Consider the following 26883-nt stretch of genomic DNA (forward strand, 5'->3'; position numbering starts at 1 on the left):
AGGATTCCAGGTTGAGACAGAATAAGCTAGCGGAAGAATTTTATTTTAAATTTTGAGTTTGAAAGTTTATAAGAACGTTTATTATCCAGATGTAAGTTAAACTAGATGGGATTTGGTTTGTTTGTAATATAATTAAGGTTGTGGCTTGTATGCATACTTTCACCTATTGCGATCCGTGGTTATGGTATGTAGGGTCATTGCAAATATATTATTTTCATAAAAAGGTTTAAATATTGTGTGTGTGTGTGTGTTGTATACCCCAAACTTTTGACCCGGGTTTGGAGGGCATCACAATTACCTTTTAAGATAACAATAAAGGATATACTATGGGATATGGCTTCATTTTAAAAGGGAATGTCATTATTGATGAAGTTGCACTACTTGATGGACTCAAGCACAATCTATTGAGTGTCAGCCAACTATGTGATATAGGCAACTCGGTTACCTTTAATACTGAAGCATGTGTTGTCACTTGCAAAAAGCACAACAAAATGGTTCTTAATGGAGTAAGAAAAGGAAATGTGTACCTAGCTGACTTCCACTCTACAAATGATGATTTAGTCACTTGCCTTTTCAGCAAAGCAAGTCAAGATGAATGTTGGCTATGGCACAAGAAGCTATTTCATTTAAACTTTAAGATAATGAATGAATTGGTTAGGAAAGACCTTGTTAGAGGCATTCCTCAAGTTGAATTCTCAAAGGATGGATTTTGTGGTGCTTTTCAGAAAGGAAAGCAAATAAAAGCATCTTTCAAAAGGAAGCTTGATACAATAATCGATAAATCATTGCAACTACTGTATATGGATTTATTTGGACCAGTCAATGTATAGTCAATTTCCAAGAAGAAGTATTGCCTAGTGATTGTGGATGATTTTTCTAAATTTGCATGGACATAATTTCTTGGATCAAAGGATAAAGCAAGTGAAATCATCATCAATCACATCAGGCAAGTCAACAATCATCCTGATCTCAAAGTTAGAAGAATCAGGAGTGACAATGGAACCGAGTTCAAGAATTCTACAATGAGGTTGTTCTATGAAGAAAATGGAATCATGCATGAGTTCTCAGCTCCAAGGACACAACAGTAAAATGGAGTGGTTGAAAAAAGAACAAATCATTAATTAAAGCTGCAAGAACTATGCTAGAAGAATCAAAGTTACCAAATTATTTCTGGGCTGAGGTTGTCAACACTACATGCTACACTCAGAATATCTCTTTGATCAATCAAGCCAAAAGTATGAATCTTTATCAATTGTTCAAGAATACAAAGCCAATATTGAACTTTCTTCATGGTTTTGGATGCAAATGCTATATTCTAAGGAATCAAGCTGACCAATATGGGAAGTTTGATGCAAAAGCTGATGAAGGTATCTGTGTTGGATATGTTATTGAAAAAGCATAAAGAGCCTACAATCTGAGAACCAACATTATTATGGAATCTATACATATTGTGTTTAATGATTAAAATATTGAAGGACTACAAGATGAAGGTTTCCATGAAAGCCTCAAATTTGATAATGTTGAGATGTATTTTGATGATAGTGATGATGAAAGTGATTAAAAAGGAATGGTAAAAGAATATTCAAACTTGCCATCAAATGAAGCAACAATAGTTGATGCACAGAGTACTACACCCATTGAAATGCAGCATCCGTTGAAAGACAAAGGACAGCATCCATTGAAAGACAAAGTACAACATCCATTGAAAGACAAAGTGCATCATCCGTTGAAAAATAGAATTCAACATTTGTTGATAATCATTCTAGATTACTGCTTGACAGAACCCCAACTTCAAAAATTTCAAAGTTGAAAAATATTTGCTCCAGTTGCAAGACTTGAAGCCATCAAAAATTTTCTAGCTTATGCAGCCCATGTTAATTTCAAAGTCTATCAAATGGATGTAAAAAGTGCCTTTCTGAATAGAGAATTGGAGGAGGAAGTCTATTTCAGTCAACCTCCAGGTTTTGAAGACCCCAACTTTCCAGTTTATGTTTACAATCTTTTGAAAGCACTTTATGGATTCAAGCAAGCACCTAAAGCCTGGTATGAAACTTTGTCAAAGTTACTTTTAAATAATCACTTCACTAGAGGTACTGTTGACAAAACTCTTTTTTTTAAAAAAATATAAATGGATCTAGTATATATGTTCAAACTTATGTAGATGATATAATATTTAGCTCTACAGATGATAAACTTTGCAAAAAGTTTGCCAAATTGATTTAAAGTAGATATGAAATGAGCATGATAGGAGAACTAACTTATTTTCTTGGCTTACAAGTTAAGCATGTTGGTGATGGAATATTCATTAGTCAAACTAAATATATTCATGATCTTTTAAAGAAGTTTGACTTAATGGGTTACACATCTGCAAAAACTCCCATGACCACTGCCACTAAACTTGAATTTAACACAACTAAAAAGTCTGTGGACATTTCAAGCTATAGAGGTTGGTAGGCTCACTTTTATATTTGACAACTAGTAGGCTAGATATAATATTTGCTACATGTCTTTATGCTAGATTACAGGCTGATCCTAAGAACTATCATTTAGTAGCTATTAAGAGAATTTTCAGATATCTTAAGGGTACACTAATACTTGGCATTTGGTACCCAAAAGATTATGGTTTTGATCTAATTGGCTATTTAGATGTAGATTATGCAGGTTAAAAAATTGACAGAAAAAGCACAACCAGGAACATGTCAATTTTTAGTAAATAAGTTGGTGTCCTGGTTTAGTAAGAAACAACACTTAGTTTCTACTTCTACAGCTGAGCCTGAATACATTGCTGCTGGTAGATGTTGTGCACAGATTTTATGGATGAAAGATTAATTGCTTGATTATTGTCTATATGTGGACAAGATTTCAATTTTCTGTGACAATAAAAGTGCCATTGGCATTACTGAAAATCCTGTGCAGAATTTAAGGACAAAGCACATTGACATCAAGTATCATTTCATTAGAGAGCATATGATGAACGGTAATGTGGAACTTCATTTTGCTTCAAGTGAGCAACAACTTGCAAACATCTTTACCAAGCCACTTGATGAATCAACTTTTACTAGGTTGGTAAGTGATTTAGGTATGCTAAACTACTCTTAATTTACTATTATTGATGTCTATGCAATTTATAATGCAACCAAAAATAAATTTGATTTTCTTGATCAAGTCATGAAAAGGTGAAATTTTGGTTGTCAAAATTACTCTTTCAACAGATAAGGATTATCCGTTGATGGTCAAAAATACTTCTGGATACTTTATCCTTCAACGGATAATGGTAGAGTTAATATCCATTGATTAATTATAACCGTTGATTATAAAGTGTTCTCCGTTGATATATACTTATAGTCTGTATATATACATTGATGAATAATTTTAGAATTTCTATAGTTTACTTTATTTTTTAATAGTTATTTTTGGCAATTATCAGTGGGTATTTACTTTTATTTTTAATCATTTGTTTATCTTATTCTGGGAAAGTATCAAAGCCAATTTCATTTTCAGATCTCACTTTTATTTTTCTCTAAATTCACAAGGCAAATTTAATCTATTTTATCTCCAAAACCCTCTTTCTCTCTACAACTGAAAAACTAGCTAAAATGGCACCAGTTATGAAAATAATGTCTCAGTCATGATTTGTATTTGAAATGAATAACTTTTTGGCACTGGTGGACAAGAGTGTTGCATATGATGACTATCATAAGATGACGGATTTCATAAGAAACTGCAAGCTCAAGTACTCCATACTCGAGTCTTTAGTTATCTACTGTGAGGTTGTTGAGGAAATCTAGACTACTGCAATCTTTGATTCAAAGGACATGACTTTCACCTTTATTCTCAAAGGTAACAATTATTATGTGAATTCTGATGCAGTTCAGCCTGTTTTAAATTGTCTGAAAATAACACAACTGCTCCACACACTAACACTGATGTGATTAATATGCTTAATTATATGGGCTATTCTATGGATACTTCTAGTTTATATAGTATTAAGAGAAAAGAACTTAGGAAAGAGTAGAGCTACCTGTGTGATGACTTTATTAAAGTATTTTCTAGTAAAATTAGCAACTTTGATGTTATTACTTCTGTACTACTTAACATGCTCTACATATTATTATCTGATAAGTACTTTGACTTTAGCAATTATGTCATGCTAGAAATAGGGTATAAATTAGGAGATATTCAAAAAAGACCTAGAAATATGTACTATGCTAGATTTCTTATGATGTTAGCTAACTATGTTTCGAAGGATTTAGCAATTGAGAACCCAAAAAATAAGTTGGATTGTTGGGTTCAATAAAAGAGAGTTTTTGCAGATTAGATGATGATTAATCTGAACAGTAAGGTGCCCCTTAACTATTTTCCCATCATTGATCCACCTCAAGTAAGTGAGGTAAATGTTTTTATCACTATCTTTTCCCAACCTCCAATGTCTTTGCCTTCAATAGTGGCTATGGAATCTGTGACATTGACCAAAGAGATTCCTACCAAAGCCACTAAACCAAGAATTTCAAAATCCAAGACAAAGAAAATAACATCTAGTGTCTCTTAAAAGGCACCAGTTGTAAAAACCACCACAACACTTGAGGGGAGTGAACAGGGTGGTGAGCAAGGTGAGGGAAGGGGTGAAAATCAAAGAAACCCCAAGAATAAGGAGGGTGAGGCAAGTGTAATCCAAGCTAGACACACTGCAGTCTCGCAATAGACTGCAGTTGTTAAAAAGGAAATTAGCACACCCCTAGTTGCATCCTCCCAAAAAGATGTGACTATTGAAACATGCTCCCAACCAGAAGCACAGAATAAAAGGGGAAGGGACACTAAAGACCTGATCCAAACTTACATTAGAAAAAAGAAATCTAAACCTATGGGGGAGTCACAGAGAACACACACTGTTCAATCTCAAGTCAAAAACTTGGTATCTGCACCTTCTCCAATTCAGTTTGATGTGGCTCCAGTAAATATTGAGTCACAGTCCCATTCTTTAATAATTGATAAACCACAATCACAAAGCTCTCCAACCATCTCTCTAGATGTGGACATGATTTCCACATCAATTATTGATTCATCATCTCTCAAACTCATGGAGGATCCAAATACTCAAACAAGTGATCATCGTCTAATTGATGATTTGTTAGATCACTTGCCATTTCTTTCTCAAACTGTTGAAGAGTCTGTGCACCAAAATCTAAAATCAATCTTCATAGACTCAATAATAGTTTCAACTTCTATTCCTCTTATTTCTTCTTCATCAACAAATATCCATCATTCGTTGATAAGTGATTGTCCTTCAACGCATATGTTTCACAGCAGTTATCCGTTGACAGTCACAACTACACCTTCAACGAATATTTCACATTCGTTGACAGTCACTACACAACTTGATATTTCTAAATCTATTACAAGTGTAGATGACTTGGTAGTTATTCAGTCACTTTTAGGGTTGAGGGAAGGGAGTGAAATGAGTGAGAGGCTGGGTTGCTCCCAGGTAAAAGGAGAGGTTGACAGTTCATCTACGCACGCTATTTCTTCAAGTGTGGCGAAAGTGAGTGAGTGGAGTCCCACCTTAGTAGGTGAAGGTGAGGGTGTGAGTGGTGTGAGCCAGGGGGAGCCCTTGATGCAAGGAAAAAGAGATTAAGAGAGAAAAGCAGGTACTGGTGATATAAGGGTGTCAGCCATTGCTAGTGAGTCAATGAATGTCAGTGACGCAGAAAGGAATAGATTATATTTCCCTGGATGCTGAGACATTTACTCACCCTGTTACAACTTTTAAAACATTGGTTGCTCAGGGAAGTAAGGAGGCTGAGAGGACTTTGAATCTAATTTCTACAACTATATCTATGCAAAGAGCCAAAGATGTAATTTCAAGTTTGTAACCTGTAGATGAGGATGACTTTCGGTATGAAGAGGATGCTGATGATTCAATGGATGACGAGTTTGGTGATGAAGCCACCATGAACATAGGGGGAGATGCAAGCCCTAGTTCTACAACAAAAACTCCTAATTAGATGTTTAGAAAGGAATGCAGCTCTCATCATTTCACCTCCACACTTTTCAAGCTCATAAATCAAACTTAGACAGCTCTAGTAGCCACCACCAATGCTGGTACAAGGTCACTTCTTCAAGCTAATCTTGAACCCCCCCCAACTTCACAGAATTCAAAATCTTAAACAGGGTCTAGAGTTGGATGGTCTAAAACTTTCCATTGATGAAGTGCGGAAAGATGTGCACACAAGGCTTGATAAGAAGTTTCCTGCAGCTACTATGAGAGAAATTTAGCTAAACCTCAGGAAAGAAAGTGATGTAGGAAGAAAAGTTGAGTCCTTGAATGCAAAGATGTCTAATATTGAAGACTCAGTGGCCAAGATACTGCAGAATCAAGAAACTCACACTCAATTGCTCCAACAGCTAGTGGCTGCACAAACTTCAACGCATGTCCTTCAACTTGAAGATAACAAAAAGGGGGAGAAGGATGTGCATATTCAAGTCTCAAAAGTAATAGTTCCATCTATTACCATGCCAAAGCCACTAGCAAAGGAAACTAGACAGCATAGATCTCATCAATCTGGCTGCAGCTGAAATGAAGATTAAGGAATAACAGAGGAAAATTGATAAGAGAATTGCTCAAGTTTTTGTCTCAACTGCACAATAATCAAAATATGTGAAACACATCACACAGTTGAGGCCATTAACTTTAGGGGAACTGAAGCTTGGGAGTGGAGCAAGGGGAGAAACTTCAATATCAAATGAATTCAATCCCATTGTGGTGCTCAAGCCAAAACCATCAACCTTCAGGTTTATAATTAAACATCCAATGTTGCCTGATTATCCACCTACCAGGCCTGATGAGAAGAAACTCATGGGAAAAACAATTTACATCTAAAAGACTACCAAGGATGCCACTTTGAGAGATAGAATATCAAGAATCTACAGATATAAGGAATTGTTCTGTGTGATGAGTGGATGTCTGGTAATGAATACAACATAGGGGTGAATGTGTTTTAGATATTTTTAAGGCTTTTTGAATGTTTGTTACTTGGTTAACAAAGCAGAATAGAAATGCAGTAACATTATGTTTGATGAAATAAAACAGGGCACACAATATTTTAAAACTCACTTAATTTTATATTAAAATCAAGCTATTGTTTTTCTACAAATCTTGGGTTCTTTGTAAGTAAAGAACTCAGCTTCTTCCTTAAGAGAGTTACAAGAAAAACTAGATCTGTTTTATGCAATAAGATGTACTAAACCCTACTTAAATAATCTCTAAAGCTTTCCAATTCTGGATTAGTAAATCCTTGCATATCTTGTAGATCTGTGACTTTCCTTTGTTAGTTAATCTTGCCATTTGATCTTGTACTCTTCAAGATGCTTTTGTAGATTTTTAATCTAAGTGATTAGATCGTTTATTGATTGATAATATTGAATATTTAACTTGTCTACATTCTATACTTGAGGTTCATATCAAAATCTCCAGTTTGTTGTATAGAGAACTGACATCTCGATATGTATAATGGCTTATCGAGATCTCTTAGTTCTCTATAAGTATCTTTGACTTGTCGAGGTCTCTGATTTCTCTATAAGTGAACTTGGCTTGTCTAGGTCTCTAGATTTCTGCATGTAGAAATGACTTGTCGATATCTCTGAGATCTCTATAAGCATTTTGACTTGTCGATATCTCTGCGATCTCTAATGAGGAAATTGACTTGTCGATATCTCCAATATTCATATCTTCATTTTGACTTGTCGACATGTTAGTGACCTCTATATACATTTTGACTTGTAGATTTCTCTGAGATCTCTAATAATAATTTGACTTGTCGATATCTCCAATCTTAATGTCTTCATTTGGCTTGTCAAAATCTCTGAGAATTCTCTATAAGCTATTTTGGACTTCTCGATAAGTCATTCTGGAGTTCTCGAATGACTTCTCTATATGACTTGATCTGTGACTTATAGATATCTTGACTTAGAACATTTTTCCTAAAACAGATTTATTCAACTCCAAGCTTCTTCACAATTTCTCTGAGGCATGATCTTCTTGATCTTCTTCTAGAGTTTATTCTTAGGCTTGAGACTGTTTACACAAAAATACTCTAGTCTAATCTTTCACATTTTTACAGACTCAAGTAATATAATACAAAATACAAATTTAGATTGTCATACACCTAATTCTTAGGGATGTCAGTTTGACTTAGTCTTGTTATGATACAGGCATGTCTTGCACAAAAATCTCCATCAATTTGTGAGAAGATTGTTTATCACAATTTCATGCCTGGTAACAAGACTAACCCCAAGTTACAATGAACAATAAAAGATTACATAAAAATTGACAGAAATATAAGTACAACTTTTATACATTGAGTGATTACATGAGTTTGATAAGTACATTCAGTACATGAAATCCTTATAGCTTGGCTCCTTTCTACTAAGGTCATTAAGATTTACTAGCACTTGAAGTTCCTCTATAATTTCAGTTCCTCTTAGAGCTTCCAGAAGCTTGAGCCACTCATCCAATGAATAACCATTCAAGTAACCAACTCTGAATCTTGAGAATCTTCCAACCTTTATGTTCAGAGAATGTCCATCCTTAGAAATATTGTTCATCCCCTTTGCCTCGAGCTCATTTGATCTTTGTTCAAGTCTTGAAATTTTTTCTTCATACTTTCTATCTTTTTCTTTCTTTTCAGCCTTTGCTCTTGCATTTATTTCATCCCTTTTTCTCACTCATACATATAACACAGTCTTCCAAGCCCTTGTGACTGTGTCCTTGTCCTTCATAAAGCTAATCATTTTTTTGAATTATGTGGTTGAAAGTGTATCCATTAAGTTACTTCCAAGTAGAGTAAAGGTACTATCTTGGTAATATATTCTGAATTATGTGTAAGATACAACCCAGACTTTGACTATTTCTTCAGCTAATTGTTAAAAGTAGTCGTCATCTGTGATGCACCAATTTATTGGCAGAAAATCAGTTTGATCAAAATAGTTACAGACATCCCTCTCAGTAACTTGTAATTTCTTTGGTTTTCTTCCAACAGATTTGAAATGAATTTTTAATGGTGGCTTGAATGAGGGTAGGTTTGTGATTTTCTTCAAGGTGGATTGGCTAGATGCGATTAGGATTCTGAGTAGGGTATTTACAGTTGGCTTGTACAAAAATTTGGGCTTAGGGGTCAAAGATAGTTGAATGTTTGAGCTTGTAGGTTTAGTGGCTTGAGCATGTTGGATTTGAATTGATTGGACATTTTTCTTTGAGCCTTCCCTGTCTTACTTCTTCTCCTTTCTTCTCTCATCACCCTTCTTCTCATCATTTCCATTTTTCTTAGCTTCCTTTTTATTATCTTCTGTCTTGCTACCCCTTTGAAGGTTGGCTTGGATTTGAGCCAGAAGGTTTTTGGTCATCTTTCTTCTGCTCATCATCATCCAAGTCACCGTTAGTATTGATTTGAGTTTTGGGCAAATTGGTTTCAGCATTTTTCAGATATCTCCCCAACAACTTGATCATATCTTCATCTTCAACAGTCTTGTATTGCTTTGTCTTCAATTTTGTTTCCAAAGTCATAATCAACTTCTTATTTTTCATGACACATTGATTACGAATTTGGAAATGTTTGTAATGTTTGGTGGTTGGACAGATGTATACCACTCCCTTGCTTGGTTGTAAATATGCTTCTGGAAAAGCAGCTACTTGAGCCTTCTTCAATTTATTTAGAAAGAGAGTGTCTTTTAGAATCACTCTGTTGAATTTATTGATCAGAATGTCCAATTCAGATGCCCTTCTTGTTATGAGATAGTTAAGGGACACTGTATACACCTGTCTACCCCAGAGTCATTTATGTTGACAACTATTCTCCTTTATTAAAATCCATCCACAGTTATCATGATAACCTTTAGAAAGTTTACTGTTTTATCCAAGGCCTTTTTGTATGTGAAAAAGTTATTGTTGAGAGAAGCCCTGAGAGCCTTTAGCAATTCATCAAATTCTCTGCTTAGACTAGGTCTCTCAGTTGCTTTTATAAGCCTCTCCATTCCAACATCAACTTCTTTGGATTTTCCTTTTTGAACAGCTTGAGCAACTTGGACATATGATTTTAATAACCTAGCCTCAATCTCCCCCTTAGTCTTGTTAGCAGGCAAGATGTGGGGTGAGGGGATTTCAGGCCTAATAGCTTCTGGAAGTTCAGGTAATGGAATATTGAGTGCACCCATGATAGCTCCCAATGAGACTGAATTTTGCATTTGTAGATGTTATGGGAGTCCACCAAGGTTTGAATATCAGCCTGTTGTCTTTAGACCATAGCTGTGAGTTGTGATACTTGAGTTGTCAATTACTCATTAGTTGACTGCAAAGTGGAGACTTGAGATTTGAGAGCTTGAATTTGCAAATTGGTGGATGTTGACATAGGTTGGTGAGAGCTTGAATATAGAGGAGCACCAAAAGTGGACTTGACAGCTTCCTTTATTCCCTCCATCAAAAGAGCTGAAGGTTCAAATCTAGCCTGATGGAGTTGATCTAGTTTGACCCTGATGTCAGTATTACTTGTGATTTGCTTCTGGACAACTTCATGTAGAGCTATAAATGACTCTCTGAGATTCTTGATGCTCTTGTCTATAGATGATAAATCAAACTTGGCCATTTGATCAGTAAATCTAGAGAATTTTTGCTTGATTTCCACCTGAGAAGGAATGATCACATCTAGCTTGTCCTTGAGCAGTTTCCTTGTTTTATCTTGATGATCAGTCAATTGCAGTTTTAGAGTTTTACCAAAGAGATGAAAAGCTTTAAGTTAAGCTTTGTAGACCTCAGTGACCGCATCATAGACTTTTTGTTGAATTAGAGATTTGGCATTACTCCTAAGAATGGTCAAGTACTCCTCCCTAAACCTTGCTAACACTACATCCATCTCTAAATTAAAGTCTTTGTCTAGCAAGGCATCACAATTTCCATCTTGTTCAGCTTCATTTACAATTTTATCCTGCTATTCTTGAACCACTGTCTTATAGGAAAGCATGATAGCTTGGTAATCTTGGTTATACATGTCTAAGGTGAGAAGGTGTTGTGAAATTTGAGCAAGTACAGACAATTGATCAACTAAAAGATCATTGATAGTTGTTGGTTGAGCTTCTGCCTCCTGTAGCCATTGTGAGATCAAATGAGGTTGTTGTTGAGAAGGGTTAGAGGTGGATGGTTGGTATGTTGGGTTTGAAGTGGAGGGTAGATACTCAATAGAACCACATATGACAGATGTCACAGTTTGACTCATAGGCTGAACTATGGTTATGACAGTTTGTTGTTCTTCACTTGAGAATCAGATTCAAGTGTTTGATTAAATGAAGAAGAAATTTGAGAGATTAGATTTTGAATTTCAGAATTGAGTGTTGGTAGCTCCCCCTGAATAGATGAGGGAGCTTCAAAAGATGTTCTCTCTTTGTGTGTGCCATCCTTATTTCTTCTTTCATACCCTTGAATTTATTCAAGTGTTGCTACAGACTCTTTACATGGTGCACTAAGGAGAGTGCTCTTTTCAATAGAGACACCCTTTTGAGAGGATGCCCCTAGAGTCTGTTTTAATCCCTCTTTTTCAACTACATCCTCAACTATATTCTTTTGGGAGGATGCAGAGGTGGCTTGAGTGGTTAACTCAATTTATTTTGCCTTCTTTAGTTTCTTGACCAAGGTTGACTCTGGATCTGTTTGATCCTCACCACTCTCATTGATTACAGTTAATAGTTCCTGCTTTCTCTTCTTTTTGCTCACTTCACCCTTTTGAGTGGATGAAGTGGTTGGTTTCCTAGCTTCTACTAGTAAAGAAGAAAGGGTAGGAAGGCTACATTGAGGTGTCTGTTGTGGGCCATTGAGAACACCAGCTTCAGGATAACTTTTGAGATGTTGTCATACCCTGTCTTTCTACAAATGAATGCCCTCACAATTGAATCAAACAAGAAAGACCATCCCTTCCTCGGGTACTCCTTATTCAGGCTAGCCAATTTGATTCTTTCACTGTAATTGATGAAGTCCATGAATTCAGCTAGCTCATCTTGTATTGGAACCTCCACCAAATTATCAGTAGGGATGCCCAAAGCCACATTGACATCATCCTCAGAAAACTCCACTTGTTGGCCTCTAATGGAGAAATTAACCACAATAGATACAGCCTGCTTTTCATGCACCACAGTCCTTACCACAACCGTTCCAAAAATCCCTGAGAACATCCAAGTACAACACCGAATTTGCAGTTAGATCACCTGCAAAGTATGTTTCAAAAAGAAACTTCACAAAACTCTAGAAAGTATCAGGAGCCTGATTTGCATCTGTAAATGCAAGATAATTAGTTTCTTCCTTTAAGATAAAAGGTATAACTGTGTTTGATGCCATTGTAAGTGTTTGAATTTTAATGGGTAGAAAAAATTAGAGAGAAAGAGCCTGAAATGAGAGAAAACAGTTTGGATTTGGAAAAATTAGGTCACTTGGAGATCTCGAAGACGTAAAGAGGTGTATATCGAGATGTCTGGGTATTTATAGTAAAAGTTAAATGACTTATCGAGAACTAACACTCCTAGAAAAATGGCATTAACCGATGTCTTTTTGTTTCAGAACCTATATCTTCGCATGTGTAGAGAAAAGGGGGTCTTAGACATCGGTTTATAACTGATGTTAAAGATCACCCCAGACATCGGGTTTTTTGAAAACTGATGTATAACTGTATATTTGACATCGGTTTATAGCCCTTTTTTAATAACATGTTACAACTAGATTGTGAAAAATGGTATATCTGAGGTTAAATAGCACTTCAAACATATTACAGGCAAGAAGTTTAAGCTTATAGACATTGGTGTACTCCTTGAACCGATGTTAAACTACTACTTTAACTTTAGTTTTAGTTTCAAAAGCGATGTGAAACTTTAACTTTAACATCAGTTGTGCTAAGGTAAACCAATGTACATTATGTTGTAAGACATCAGTTTTGTTCAGATTTTCTTTTATAAACCGATGTGTTTTACCATTTTAGACATCGTTTTGTTTCCTATAATTCGATTTGTATTGTTAGTTTTGACATTATTTTTAGTTTAAGTAGGTGATGTGTTTTTAGTTACTTTACATCAGTTTTATAACAAAATGATCTAATGACTAAAACATAATTTATAATATAAATTTGTAAATCAAGTAACTTCCAAGTAGATAACAGTGATAAGATATGGTCCTGGTACATAAGAATCAATCTTGGAAGCATACATTTACATGTTGAGTTATTCAGATTTCTCAACACTATGTCCTCAATATAGTAACAATCACAGACTTACATTTGGCTTCTAAATATTCAAATTACACAAAAAACAAGTAAGGTTAAAAAGCATACATTTCCATTCAGTCCCACAAAATCGGGAGAGTTAAATATTGCAAGTGCTAGAGCAAGAAATACAAAAGATGGACCCTGTATTAAGGGCAACCTAGAAATATCATCCTACACCCACTATATTCCATCAGGTCAAGTCATTTAAAAAAAGAAGGAAGAACTAAAGATATAGGAAGAAGTGAAGAAGACAACAATACACCATAATGCATTAACCAGCAAGAAATAATTTGTAAGCTTGCTGCAACATAGTTTCCTATGGTTTTCACACATCCGGTACCACCAGGGGTTGCTCAATGTGTTTCAGTTTCAACTATCAAATCAATTGGAGACAAGCCTTCCTAAAATCATGTGCAAGATAAGGATTTAGACCAACCTATATTTTAAACACGGATCTGAAACAAACAAAAAGTGCATAGCTTCACTTATCATGGGATACTTTATAGAATCTGTCATCTATACCTATCATCTGAATGTACAAACATTATACCTTGAGGAATTAGTAGGGTCGATAAAAAGTAGGTTGATAGTTCTTGTAGACTTCTTCCATGTTTGCTATCCATTGAAAATTTTAAAATATCACCTTAGATGCAAAACTCATGAAGTTGAACACCACTATATATATGACCTTGTTCACCAATACAAAAATGTCAAGGCATACTGTATTAAAGTTTAAAAGTAAAGGACCGGGTGTAAATTGAATAGCTCACAATTAATCTGATTGAAGGAAATGTGGTATTAAACCAATTATACAAAAACAGGTAACTAGTGTCCCAAATTTTCAACATCTTCTAATATTAATTAAGCACATAAAATTTTCATGACTTCAAACTTCACGGGTTCGGTGACCTCAATGCGACCCCATTTGTTAGCTGCAAGCCTCATGGTTCCTTTGAACATGTCAATCTTCGCATTTCTCACTATAATACTCGTACTAGGCTTCATCACATCAACTGCGCACACAACATTTTCAGAAAACACTTTAACACCAAAATAAATAGCATTAATTCAGCTTAATGGAAAGAAAACAGGTTTATAATACACAAAATAGAGACAAAGTACATGCCCAGTTCCATATTAGGATGCCCCGGTTATAAGATTCAGCACAATTAAAGTAAAACAAACATTAGAAGTATTTAATCATTAATCCACTAATTGTGTTCCAATAACCCGAGACGTCACTAAGAAGGAATAATAAGTCTACAAGATTCCATGCCTAACATTTAACAGCAATAAATTTAATATCCTATAGAATCTACCCAACAAAAGATTGATTGAGCAACTGGGAGCAGCAGCACAGAATATACACATGAGTGAGTAATATATACACAGAAAAAATGAAATGTTGTTTAAGCAGGTTATTGTTTATAAGTAGTACAAAAAATTATGTTACAGAACAATTTAACAAGGATGAAGGAGTGTTGAAGAACACTATCAACATTTACCAGCAGATCTAATATAATGATGTTCTTAACATTCTCAAGGGAATGAAGGGCTCTAAATGCGACATAAAGAAATTGATTACTTGAAAGAACTCAAGTTCCAAAATGCAACATAAAAAAAATAGATTTGAAGCAATTAAGTTAATACTTTCAAGCGACTGAGGACCTTAGAATGCGACATACGGGTTAAGCTCACTGATTTATCGACATGAACCATTTATACACAATTTTTATTTTTTAGGGTTTTTAATATGCTATAGACCAAATTTTCCAAAATAGAGGTGATATAGAACAATGTCAACACCACATCTAATTCAGTCATGTATTCGATATTCAATGCAGAAACATTCTTTAACCGCCAGGTGTCAAACATACACTGATTAACTCCCACACATAGGCGCGTGCACACACACACCTCAAATACAAGTAAAAATTATCACTATTGTTTTAAAAACCATTGACCGACTATTTGTTCTTGAGCAGTTTAAGGCGGTATTGAACCCGTCTGACCAATTTCTTATTGCAACCATTCAAAATAGAAGAAAGAAGCTCAGAAATTTAGCAACGAGTGAGAATAGAAGAAACTTTATTAAAATAAAAACATAAAAATTCAAAATAAACTTACTTTTCTTGCACTAATCGAGTAGACCCAACTTCTTTCAAGGTTATTTAGCATCAATCGAGCTAGATTTAGAAATTAATTGAGTTTAATTAAGGGTTTGTACAAATAGGGGTATAATTAGGTTTAGAGAGAGTGAGTGAGAAAAGAGAAAATGAGAGATGAGAGAGAAAAAAGACTCTGAGAGAAGAGAGAGGACGATGAGAGAGCGAGAGAGAAGCGAGAACAGAGACTGTGAGAGAAGAGAGAGTGAAAGAGAAGAGAGAAGAGAGAGAATGAGAGAGAGGGGGGAAGAGTTTTCGTGAAGGGGGAAACTAAAACTGAAATTTTTGGTTAAGGGGGGAATATTTGGTGTATTAACGGGGGAAATAAAGAAGCAAGTATTTTTTAGTTTTTTTAAAATTTGTTTTAGACATCGGTTGGTAAACATACTGATGTCTTAAAGTACCTTTAACATCAGTTTTAAAGCAACCAATGTTAGAACAACTTTTAACATCGATGAGATCTCTAACCGATGTCTAAGGGGTGATGTCGTAGGCACCATTTCTAGTAGTGTAAAAGTAGACGTTTTGGATTTGCTTATCGAGAAGTTATATTGAAAGAATAGATACATATCGATATGTCATTTTCCTGACTCTTATCGAGAACTAGAAAATGACTTGTCGAGATGTCAAATAAATACCCAGTTTGTCCTGAATGGATTGAATTGTTTCCAATTTTTATTTGAATAAATCAAAAATAAAATCATAATGATTTTATCAAAGTATTTTACCATAATAATTTGTTAAATTAAATTATCTCAGTTCTAAGTTGTGGACAAGTCTACGAATTATACTTGTAGAGAACTCTATGAGTTTATACTTATAGAGAACTCTACAATGACTTATCGATAAGTCATAATAAAGTTTGTCGAGAAGTTAAAAAAATGACTTATCGAGAACTCACTCGAGAAGTCTTAAAATGGCTTGTCGAGAAGTCAATTAGACTTATCGAGAACTCAGTTCTCTATATACTTTTGCTCTTTTTGATTCTATCTTGTGCTAATTTCACATATTAAAAATATGAATTAACATTTTAGACAGTTTTCTTAGAATTGAAAAATTCCAAGCTAAATAGTAAATTTTGAGAAATAAATATATAGAGATTTCTGAAATATTTATAACTCAAATTTCAGCTAATTTCCATTTAAATCAAATGAATTTTGATTTATTAGAACTCAATCTGCTGCAAAATATTAGCTGAGTTCTTGCCTTTAGGATGGAGAATATCATTCCAATTTCACCTACAAGTCTAGTGAAAGTTGCTTCATCTAAAGGTTTAGTAAAAATGTCATCTAACTGTTTTTCTATTAGAACAAAAATTAGCTCAATGGTACCATTTGCAGCATGTTCTCTAATAAAATGATACCTTACATCAATGTGATTTGTTTTAGAATGATTTGGAAGTTGACACAAATTGTTGTTTCTTGCTATACCAGGATACAAGTCTTTGTCCAAGAAACTGACAGCTTTCACTAGTCCTCTTTCTGTCAACGCTGCATCCAGCAAAATCTGCATCTGTGTATCCAACAGCTTCAAAACCCGTTCTCTTAGGATACCATTGTTGGATCTATCGAATCTTGGCCCTGTGTTTTATGATATTAATTAAAAGAGTACGAATAGAACATTAACCTTAATCGCTACGGCGCAAGCGATTCAAATCCACGTCTTCTACTGTATTCCCTGATTCTCCTTGGACGAAGTGTGGGCTTCGATCTCCCAAGGTGTACCTCTCCCAAAGCTCCGAAATTCCAAAACCCTAGCTGGCTCCATGAGAAAAACGGCTGCCTCTCTCAAACCCTAGGATGTGATTTCATTTTTTGTGTGTTAACCCTAGCTTCAGGAGAATGAGAATATTTATAGGCTAAAGTAGGGATCATGGACCATTAGGTCAGGCCTTCTAATGACATTTGGGGCCAAGCCCAATGTCATTAAATATTAATTTAATCAACTAAAGAATTAATATTTGCAATACCTTTCCTAATTCCATAAATTAATTATTTAATTCGGCTTCCATATTAATTGCTTATAAATTCCCCATGTTTAAGATATCGCATGTCCATTAATTAAATTAATTTCTGACTATTAATTTAATCAATATCTTTTATCCTTGATCATCCACTCAACCTTATAATTATGCAAGAACAAATCTGCCTGCAGGACTAAAGTATAATTATCTTTATGAGCTTTCAAGAGGACATCATCACCCGAATATATTTTTCGGACACGGTTTCCTTTTATAGTTAATATCCCACTCTGTATATAATTTCATTGCCCAATACATAAATTTTGTAATTTAAAATAAATTACTTAATATATGAATCAAGGCATGTGCATTAAATACAAGTGTCAATTACTACATCCGGATTAAGAAGCTAAGCAATAATAATATCGTAGAATCTTAGTTCTTCTTTATTGTTAGAATAAAAGACACAATTATTCTACTATTTTGATCCCGTTCAATATACACAAAGTATACAAGTATTATTCAATAGTCAAGATAAACTATTTCTAAATAATACCTCAGCCATTCCAGTGGTTTGTTTAATACCACTTAGACTGTGAACCTTTATTATATTATATAAGGAGTTTGACAATCTAATCTTCTGCTATCCCATTTGATATTAGATTGTCTACAACATATAATATATAGACCATGTGAAAACATGCATTCAAGATTCTCAAATAATTTATTATTAAAGTATATACTTCAAACGAATATTTCAGTATAAACCCTAATAATCTCCCACTTATACTCAAGATATTCTTTGAGTATATCAGTGTTTATTACAAGCAATCCACTACCAACTATATAACTATGTGACCAAGTATCTGACTCCTATCGCTTCCACGTGCTCCTGAAAAGCCTTAGCTGGTAAGCTCTTCGTGAAAGGATATGCCCGGTTATCCTTTGATGCTATATCAGTCACAATGAAATCTCCTCGCTTAACAAACTGCCGTATGAGGTGATACTTACGCTCTATGTGTTTTGCTGCCTTATGGGCCCGTGGTTCCTTGGTATTTTCCACAGCACTAGTATTCTCACAATAAATCATGATTTGCCGTGGCAAATTAGGAACCAAATCCAAATCCAGCAGGAACTTTCGGAACCATATAGCCTCTTTGGCTGCCTCAGAGGCTGCCACATGTTCGGCTTCCATGGTTGAGTCTGCAATGCATTTCTGCTTCACACTCCTCCATATTACGGCTCCACCTCCCAAAGTAAATACACATCCCGAGGTGGATTTTCTCTTATCCTAATCTGTCTGGAAATCTGAAATCAAATCCATACGACTGGACTGCTTGATCAAAATGAATGTTCTAATACCTAGAAGCTTATTAAATCCATAAATAGACCTCTTAAGCTTACATACAAGATGCTTTTGGCCTTCTTTAATGAATTCCTCTGGTTGCTGCATATAGATGGTTTCTTCAAGACTTTCATTAAGGAAAGCTGTCTTAACATCCATTTGCCAAATCTGATAATTGAGAAGAGCTGCAATAGATAAAAGAATACGGATTGAATTAAGCATGGCTACCGGCGAAAAGGTTTCCTCATAATCGATACCTTCTTTCTGAGTATACCCTTTCGCAACAAGTCTTGCTTTCCAGGCTTTCACCTTTTTATCTAATCCCCTCTTTTTCTTGTAGATCCACTTACATCCAATAGGTTTTTACCTTTTGGTGGTTCCACGAGCTCCCAGACCTGATTAGAATACATTGATTCCATCTCAAATTTCATCGCTTTTTGCCAAAGATCTGCATCTTTGTCTTTTACTGCCTCTTCGTATGTACGGGGATCATCATCATGTTCACCAGAGACCAAGTCTAAAGACTTTCCCAAAAATATGAATCTATCAGGCTGTTGAAGAACCCTCGCACTACGACGAGGCACTAGTGCGGTATTAGTGACAGGTTGTACATTTTATTGTTGGTTGTTCTACTTGTACTACAGCTTCATGGGTATTATCTGTCCCTTCCACTAGTTCCTCTAAAGCGACACTACTGATGGGTTTGTGATTCATTATATAGTCCTCCTCTAAGAATCATGCATTGGTGCTAACAATGACATCCCGATTCTTCGGACTATAAAATAAATAACCTTTCGTTCCCATGGGGTAGCCTACAAATAACTTTACTTCTGTACGAGATTCTAACTTAGTCGCGTTCTTGTTCAGCACATGTGCTGGACAACCCCATATCCAAATGTGTCTTAGACTCGGTTTATCCCCGGTCCATAATTCTAAGGGGGTTTTAGGAACCGACTTAGAAGGTACTAAGTTCAGAAGATAAGCTTCTGTCTCTAAGGCATGTCCCCAAAATGACTTGGGTAAATCCAAATAACTCATCATCGATCGAACACTCTCTAAAAGAGTCTGGTTCCTTCTCTCTGCTACACCGTTCTACTAGGGTGTGCCTGGTGCAGTTAACTGGGATTCTATCCCATTTTCTGATAGGTATTACCCAAATTCTCCAAGAAAGTATTCGCCACCACGATCTGATCGTAGTGACTTAATACTTTTATTAAGTCGCTTCTCCGTTTTAGCTTTGTACTCTTTGAACTTATCAAAGCACTCAGACTTACGGTGCAACAAATAAACGTACCCATATCTAGAATAATCATCAATGAAAGTGACGAAATACTCATAACCACCTCTTTCTTGGATATTCATGGGTCCACATAAATCAGAGTGAACCAATTCTAACACTTGTTTGGTTCTATTACCCTTTGCCTTGAAAGGCCTATTACTCATTTTTCCTTCCAAGCAGGATTCACAAACTGGAAATGGCTCCACTGTCAATGAGCTTAAAGGCCCGTTTACTACCAGTCTTTGAATCCTCTTCAAGTTTATATGACCTAATCTCAAGTGCCAAAGATATGTTTGGTTCAAACTAGAAGGTTCATTTCTTTTAGTAGAGTTAGAAGATGTGTTGTTCAATTCCCTATATTACAGTTGCAGTGTAGGTTGACTAGGATTAATTATATACAAATTGTCTTGCAATGTACCAGAACATATAATTCGTTTATTCATCATAATAGAAAAATTACGATCCAAACAAACATTATAACCATCCAAAGCAAGTTTAGAAATCGAAATTAAATTCCTTGTAAAAGAAGGTACATAAAGACAATTGTTCAAAACCAAAATCCTATTAGAACCAAAAGATAAATGAATAACTTCTACTGCAAATACTACTACTTTCGTAGCATCTCCCATGAACACATATATCTCACCATCTCTAAGCATTCTGGATAGCTGGAACCCCTGCATAGAATTACAAACATGATTAGTGGCTCCTGTATCTACACACCAAGTGCTCGTAGATATAGCCGCTATAAATGTTTCTGTAACTAGAGAAAGAGACATACCAGTATTGTTTGTCTTCTTAGGAAGAGGACAATCATGTTTCCAGTGACCTGACTCTTTGCACCTAAAGCACTTTCCCTTAGGCCTTTTCACACCACCTTGAACTCCCACTGCCTTCACAGCTTTCTGTGTCTGGGCCTTTTTCTTCTTCTTAATACCTTTCGGCTTAGAGGAAGAACCTTTCTCAGCCAAATACAGTTGAACACTCTGCCGAAATAATCCTTCAGCTTTCTGAAGTTCTGTCAGCAGTTCCGCGAGACTATACTACCTCTTGTTCATGTTGTAATTCAAGCGGAACTGCTCAAAACTCTTGGACAAGCTCATAAGGATAATGTCAATCTGGGTTTCCCCATCAAGTTCAGCACCAAGGATCTCTATCTCATTCAGATGTAACATCATCTTGAGAACATGATCCCTTACAGTTGTTCCTTCAGCCATCTGAGTGTTCATTAAAGTCTTCATGGCTACTTGCCTAGCAGCCCTATTCTGATCTCCAAAATGTTCCTTGAGATTAAAGAGCATATCTGAAGCAGTGGCCATAGACTGATGCTGATGCTGCAAAACACCAGACATTGCTGCCAGAATGTAACATCGCGACATCTCATCAGCCTTAATCCACCGCTTATAATATTCTTTCTCATCTTCAGGAGCATCAGCAGCAGGCTGATCAGGCTTGGGTTCATAAGTGTAAAACTTGTACTCCTCAGCACTCAACACAATGTCCAAATTTCATTTCCATTCAATATAGTTAGGTCCGGTAAGTTTGTTATCCTTAAGTATGGTGAATAGTGGATTAAAGCCCATTTTATCCTGAGAATCATGCATTAAAAACATCACATTACATATAAAAAAGGGTGCATTAAATATTAAGACCTATTGATTCCTCTAACAATTATTAAAATTAAATGCACTAACATCTAAACACCATAAGTTTCTGGTACGCCACGATGTGTGATATGTATACCACCTAAATTTGTTTAATATTACTTCAGTCCTATTACTAAACAATATGCCACGTTGGGGTGGTCTATATTATTTTTCATAGCTAAGTGTATACCATCATCAAATCTTAAATTATTCGAAATCTATGGAACTTGGTACGCCACAATGGGTGGCGTGTATACCTTCCAATATTCATAATTTTTCATTGAATAGAATACTTCAATTCAATATTCATCAATGGTTTGATTTCCAGGTAGTGGAGGAGTCACATCGGTCTCACTTAATACCCACAGCCTTACAAGTTCGATGAACCCGTTTTTGACAAAATCGCCCCATATCAGAAATAAAGAAAATTCATATTTATTCCTTGTTTTTAAAAATTAATTTAAGAAGTTTGTTCTAGTAATTTCTATAACATTCTAGACACCATAAATTACATGCCACGATGGGTGACGTATATATAATTTATATTCGTCGTTATGTTAAATTACATACAAACAATAATGGAGACCATGGGATTTAATTTTATATTAATTCCCTCTCCCACTTAGCATTTACTTTGAGGATTTTAATCTAGATGCATCGTCCTATGTTATTTCTTCGAAGTCCAGATGTATTATAACAACACAAAGAACACATAACATAGCAGCATACTATCATTAATAAAGCATTAATAAGAACATCCTTATGTCCACGTCATTCTAGCATGCAAAGGGTTAGTATCACACGACATAACAACACAGACAAGATACACATAGTAGCAATAATCAAGAGAAGCAGAAATTATGTAAAACATAATAAAACACATCCACTATTATGGCCCCAGAAAAATAGCTTCGAATTTATCCTTCGAAAAATTCTGGAAATCTTCGAGAGCCCGGTTAAAGGCCTTCACAGCCTCAAAACGCCTTGAAATAATGGGTCAATGGTCTTCAGACCCTCTGATCCCTTTCTCTCACTCATACATATAACACAGTCTTCTAAACCCTTGTGATTATGTCCTTGTCCTTCATAAAGCTAATCACTCTTTTGAATTATGTGGTTGAAAGTGTATCCATTAAGTTACTTCCAAGTAGAGTAAAGGTACTATCTTGGTAATATATACTGACTTCTGTGTAAGATACAACCCATACTTTGACTATTTCTTCAGCTAATTGTTAAAAGTAGTCATCATCTATGATGCACCAATTTATTGGCAGAAAATCAGTTTGATCAAAACAGTTCCATACATCCCTCTCAGTAAATTGTAATTTCTTTGGTTTTCTTCCAACAGATTTGAAATGAATTTTTAATGGTGGCTTGAATGAGGGTAGGTTTGTGATTTTCTTCAAGGTGGATTGGCTATATGTGATTAGGATTCTGAGTAGGGTATTTGCAGTTGGCTTGTACAAAAATTTGGGCTTAGGGGTCAAAGATAGTTGAATGTTTGAGCTTGTAGGTTTAGTGGCTTAAGCATGTTGGATTTGAATTGATTGGACATTTTTCTTTGAGCTTTCGCCGTCTTACTTCTTCTCCTTTCTTCTCTCATCACCCTTCTTCTCATCATTTCCATTTTTCTTAGCATCCCTTTTATTATCTTCTGTCTTGCTACCAGTTGCCTTTGAAGGTTGACTTGGATTTGAGCCAGAAGGTTTTTGGTCATCTTTCTGCTGTTCATCATCATCCAAGTCACCATTAGTATCACTACGCCATAGATGGCCTATCGCAATAGTTTGATCATTAGTGTTACAAACTAATGTTACATTAGCTATGCTTATCTTTGTCTACCACAACATTACATGTATGATGTTACCATAACTTTTCCAACATGTTACTATAGACATAAAGTGTTACACCATGCAACATGTGTGAAATTATGTTACCATAGGGTATCAACCAATAAAATATTATCATTTTTTTTAATAATTTGTGTCTTAATTAGTTAACTTTATAATATATTTAACTAATAATTTAAAAATATAATTTTAATCAAATAAAGTAATAATTTTTTTGTTTTGCATATTAAATTAATAATATATTTTTTTACTGTATATATATTTTTTTCTTTTAAAGAAATAAAAAACATAAATAATTCTATTATTTGATTTTAAAAATAACTAATTTGATAAAATTTATTTTATTGGTTGGATCTATAAATTATAGCAAGTGATATTATTTTTAAATGATAAATAATTTGATTATAATTTATAATAAATAATTTATTTGAAAAAAAGAAAATTAAAATACAAAAGAAGTGGTAAATTGTACAGGCGGGCTAAAATTTGGGCCAAAAAATTCGAAGAAGCGGCAAATTTTTCAGATTAGCCGGTTAAAATTTGGGCAAGTTAAAATATTTTATCCCTCTTTAACTATTCTCTATCCCTTTATCTCCCTATCTTGCTCATTCTCTCTCAACTCTCCACGCCGTTCCCTGCGTTTCTCTCTGCTTTAATGGTATACTAAAGTCGATTTCATTCAAGTATGAGCTAAATTTTCACAGATTGATGGATATGGGGGCTTCTTGAACCGATTCGAGTTTCAAACAAGACTAGGTTTTTCGTGTTTGAATGGGGGGTTTTTGTTTTTTGATTTTTTCTCCAATTAATTGGTTTTATCAGTTTGTTCCGGGTTTAGTTTGGTTTATTTTGGGTCCTAATTGAATTTCTGAGCTTGGGCTTAACTTTCCCTTCTACATTAAGGTACTCGATCCCTCTCTTATATTTAGGTATGTGATTATATTATGCAAGTATGACGTGATTCCTATCCTAATATGTTTTTATGTAGTATTTTTATGTCAATTACAAGAACTAACGACTTTGAATATGTCTTGTTTGAGTATATACAGACGAGAGAGATAATTATATTGAGATGCTTGTCGCTTGAATAAGATTCTTTTTTGCTGCTTCTGATGTACGTTCTACAATAAGGTTATTCATTTAATTTAGTTAATTTTCTTTGTAGAGTAAGCATAAAATGGTTATTTTGTTACTTGGTTCTTATACTATAAGAATTTAACTAGTTTTTTTTGTCAAAAAAAAAAATTATTTAGTTTGATTGTTAGATTTAGTAAATTTGACTAGAGCAAGAATTTGGATTTGTCTAACCAAATCAGACGAGGTTGATATATTAACATTTTCTCGCTTTTCAGATGTTTGTTGAGGAAGTGATGGAGTTAGCTGAGTTGGATGTGCTGCGAAATGCGATAGTTGGACTCCTAGGAGTAAATGATCTATCAACTGAACAAAGAAAGAGGCTTACCATTGCAGTAGAGCCAACATCAGGGAGAACTGTTGTATGTATAGTTCATCAGCCAAGCATAGATATCTTTGTAGCAGATGACTAGTGAATCTGAAACATAAACAGTAGTAGGTATGCTTTAAGATTCTGCAGGGTAAATGTCTCTGATGATTCTCTTCAATTTCCCACCATAATAATATTCTAATAGTAATAGCCTGATACTAATGTAACTCACTGTTCGATGAACATGCTTATATATAGGCTCATGTTCGGAAACTTGAGGAGGAAGTGAAGTTGTTAAAGAATCTCTCTCATCCAAACATTGTTGTGAGTACAGTAAATTTGGAATTATGTGGATATTTGTTCACGTATCTGATAACTTTTTTTTTGTTTTTCCATTTCTTTCCAGAGATATCTTGGAACTACTAGAGAGGATGATTCACTTAATATTTTATTAGAGTTTGTTCCAGGAGGATCATTCTCGTCGCTCCTCGAGAAGTTTGGGTCTTTCCCCGAGTCTGTAAGTGAATGAAACTTATTACATATGTTTTGAAACTAATTATTTTGGTAATGAACAAAATAAGTGAACTTTTAGAGCATAAGGATGTATATATTGGCCATTGCTAAGTTGGAAACAACTATAATGATTTAAAACAAGAGCTACCAATAATGTTTCCTATTTATCCTGATTTAATTTAATTCACCTACATCCTTGCGGTAGAAGCTTATACAGGGTTATTATACTTATGTGCCGAGCAGGTTCTGAGAATGTATACAAAACAGCTGTTACCGGGACTGGAATGCCTTCACAAAAATGGTATAATGCATAGAGACATCAAGGTACTTTATTATTTTTCGGAAATTTGTAACTGTGGAAGCAAAGAAGCTTTTCTTTGACTGCTCATTTATCTTATTCTTAAGTCATATGCTATATATAGGGGGCAAATATCATTTTTGATAATAAGGGGTGCATTAAACTTGCGGATTTTGGAGCATCTAAGAAAGTTGTTGAACTGGTATGGAAAATGCTCTTGTCACTTATAATTATATTATACGGTATACTGTTTTTACTATTTAAAATCCTAGTTTCAAAGTGCAAATATATCAAATCCATTTTATGTTTATGCATAGGCTACGATGACCGGTGCCAAATCAATGAAGGGTACCCCATACTGGATGGCTCCTGAGGTTATTCTCCAAACCGGAAACAGCTTGTTAGTACTTCATATTCAACTTTCTAGTACTTTATGTTCATTAGAAATTTATCATGCTAGTGTTAGAAAAGTTAAAGCAAACAAATAGAGATACCCCATGATCATGTTGATGCAGCGAAAAGTGCTAGCTAGATGGGGAGATACATTGGCATCATTGAGTTTGTAGCCAATGTTGTTGTATATATGCATCAGGTTTGTAAAATAGTAGTTGTTATAGAATATAGAAGTACAATACCTTTGCATGGGGTATATATATAGGGTATTGTATGGCCTAACCTTTGTTTTTTTCTCATTTCAGCTTTACAACTATATATTTGTTGATGAATGCATACGTGTCAAGTTCTCGGCTGCTAGTCCTAGCAGGAAGTGGATCAAGTTTTGGGATGTAGATTAGTTGGTTGTATTGGTTAAATTTATTGTGATTTCTGTAGATTGTAGACTGGTTATGAATGTAGTTGAGATTATGAAATTTGGAATGTATTAGATTAATGTAATATATTTTCAAATTTTGCAATCGATTTCACACCTTCTGATATTAGTTTTTCATTTTTCTTCCTGGTAAATTATTATAGTAGCTTCATTAAGTGTTAGAGTAGTTTGTTCAAAGTGTTACCCCTGGTACAAATTTGATGCTACCACTGTGGGCCCCACTGGTGGGTCCCATTTTTTTTTTGAAAATCTAAGTGCAAAGGTA

At 34.9% G+C, this 26883-nt stretch overlaps 1 protein-coding gene across 1 annotated transcript; it reads left to right on the forward strand.

The window, feature by feature from the left end:
* The first annotated feature begins 24904 nt into the window (after positions 1 to 24904).
* Positions 24905 to 26583, forward strand: LOC141696564 (mitogen-activated protein kinase kinase kinase NPK1-like). Its single transcript, XM_074500692.1, has 7 exons — positions 24905 to 25030; positions 25237 to 25302; positions 25385 to 25495; positions 25735 to 25815; positions 25914 to 25991; positions 26107 to 26163; positions 26488 to 26583. The coding sequence occupies exons 1-7, from the start codon at positions 24905 to 24907 to the stop codon at positions 26581 to 26583; spliced, it is 615 nt and encodes a 204-aa protein (XP_074356793.1).
* Positions 26584 to 26883: the final 300 nt, after the last annotated feature.

Source organism: Apium graveolens, chromosome 2, assembly GCF_009905375.1.
Source record: "Apium graveolens cultivar Ventura chromosome 2, ASM990537v1, whole genome shotgun sequence".
Taxonomy (NCBI): Eukaryota; Viridiplantae; Streptophyta; class Magnoliopsida; order Apiales; family Apiaceae; genus Apium; species Apium graveolens.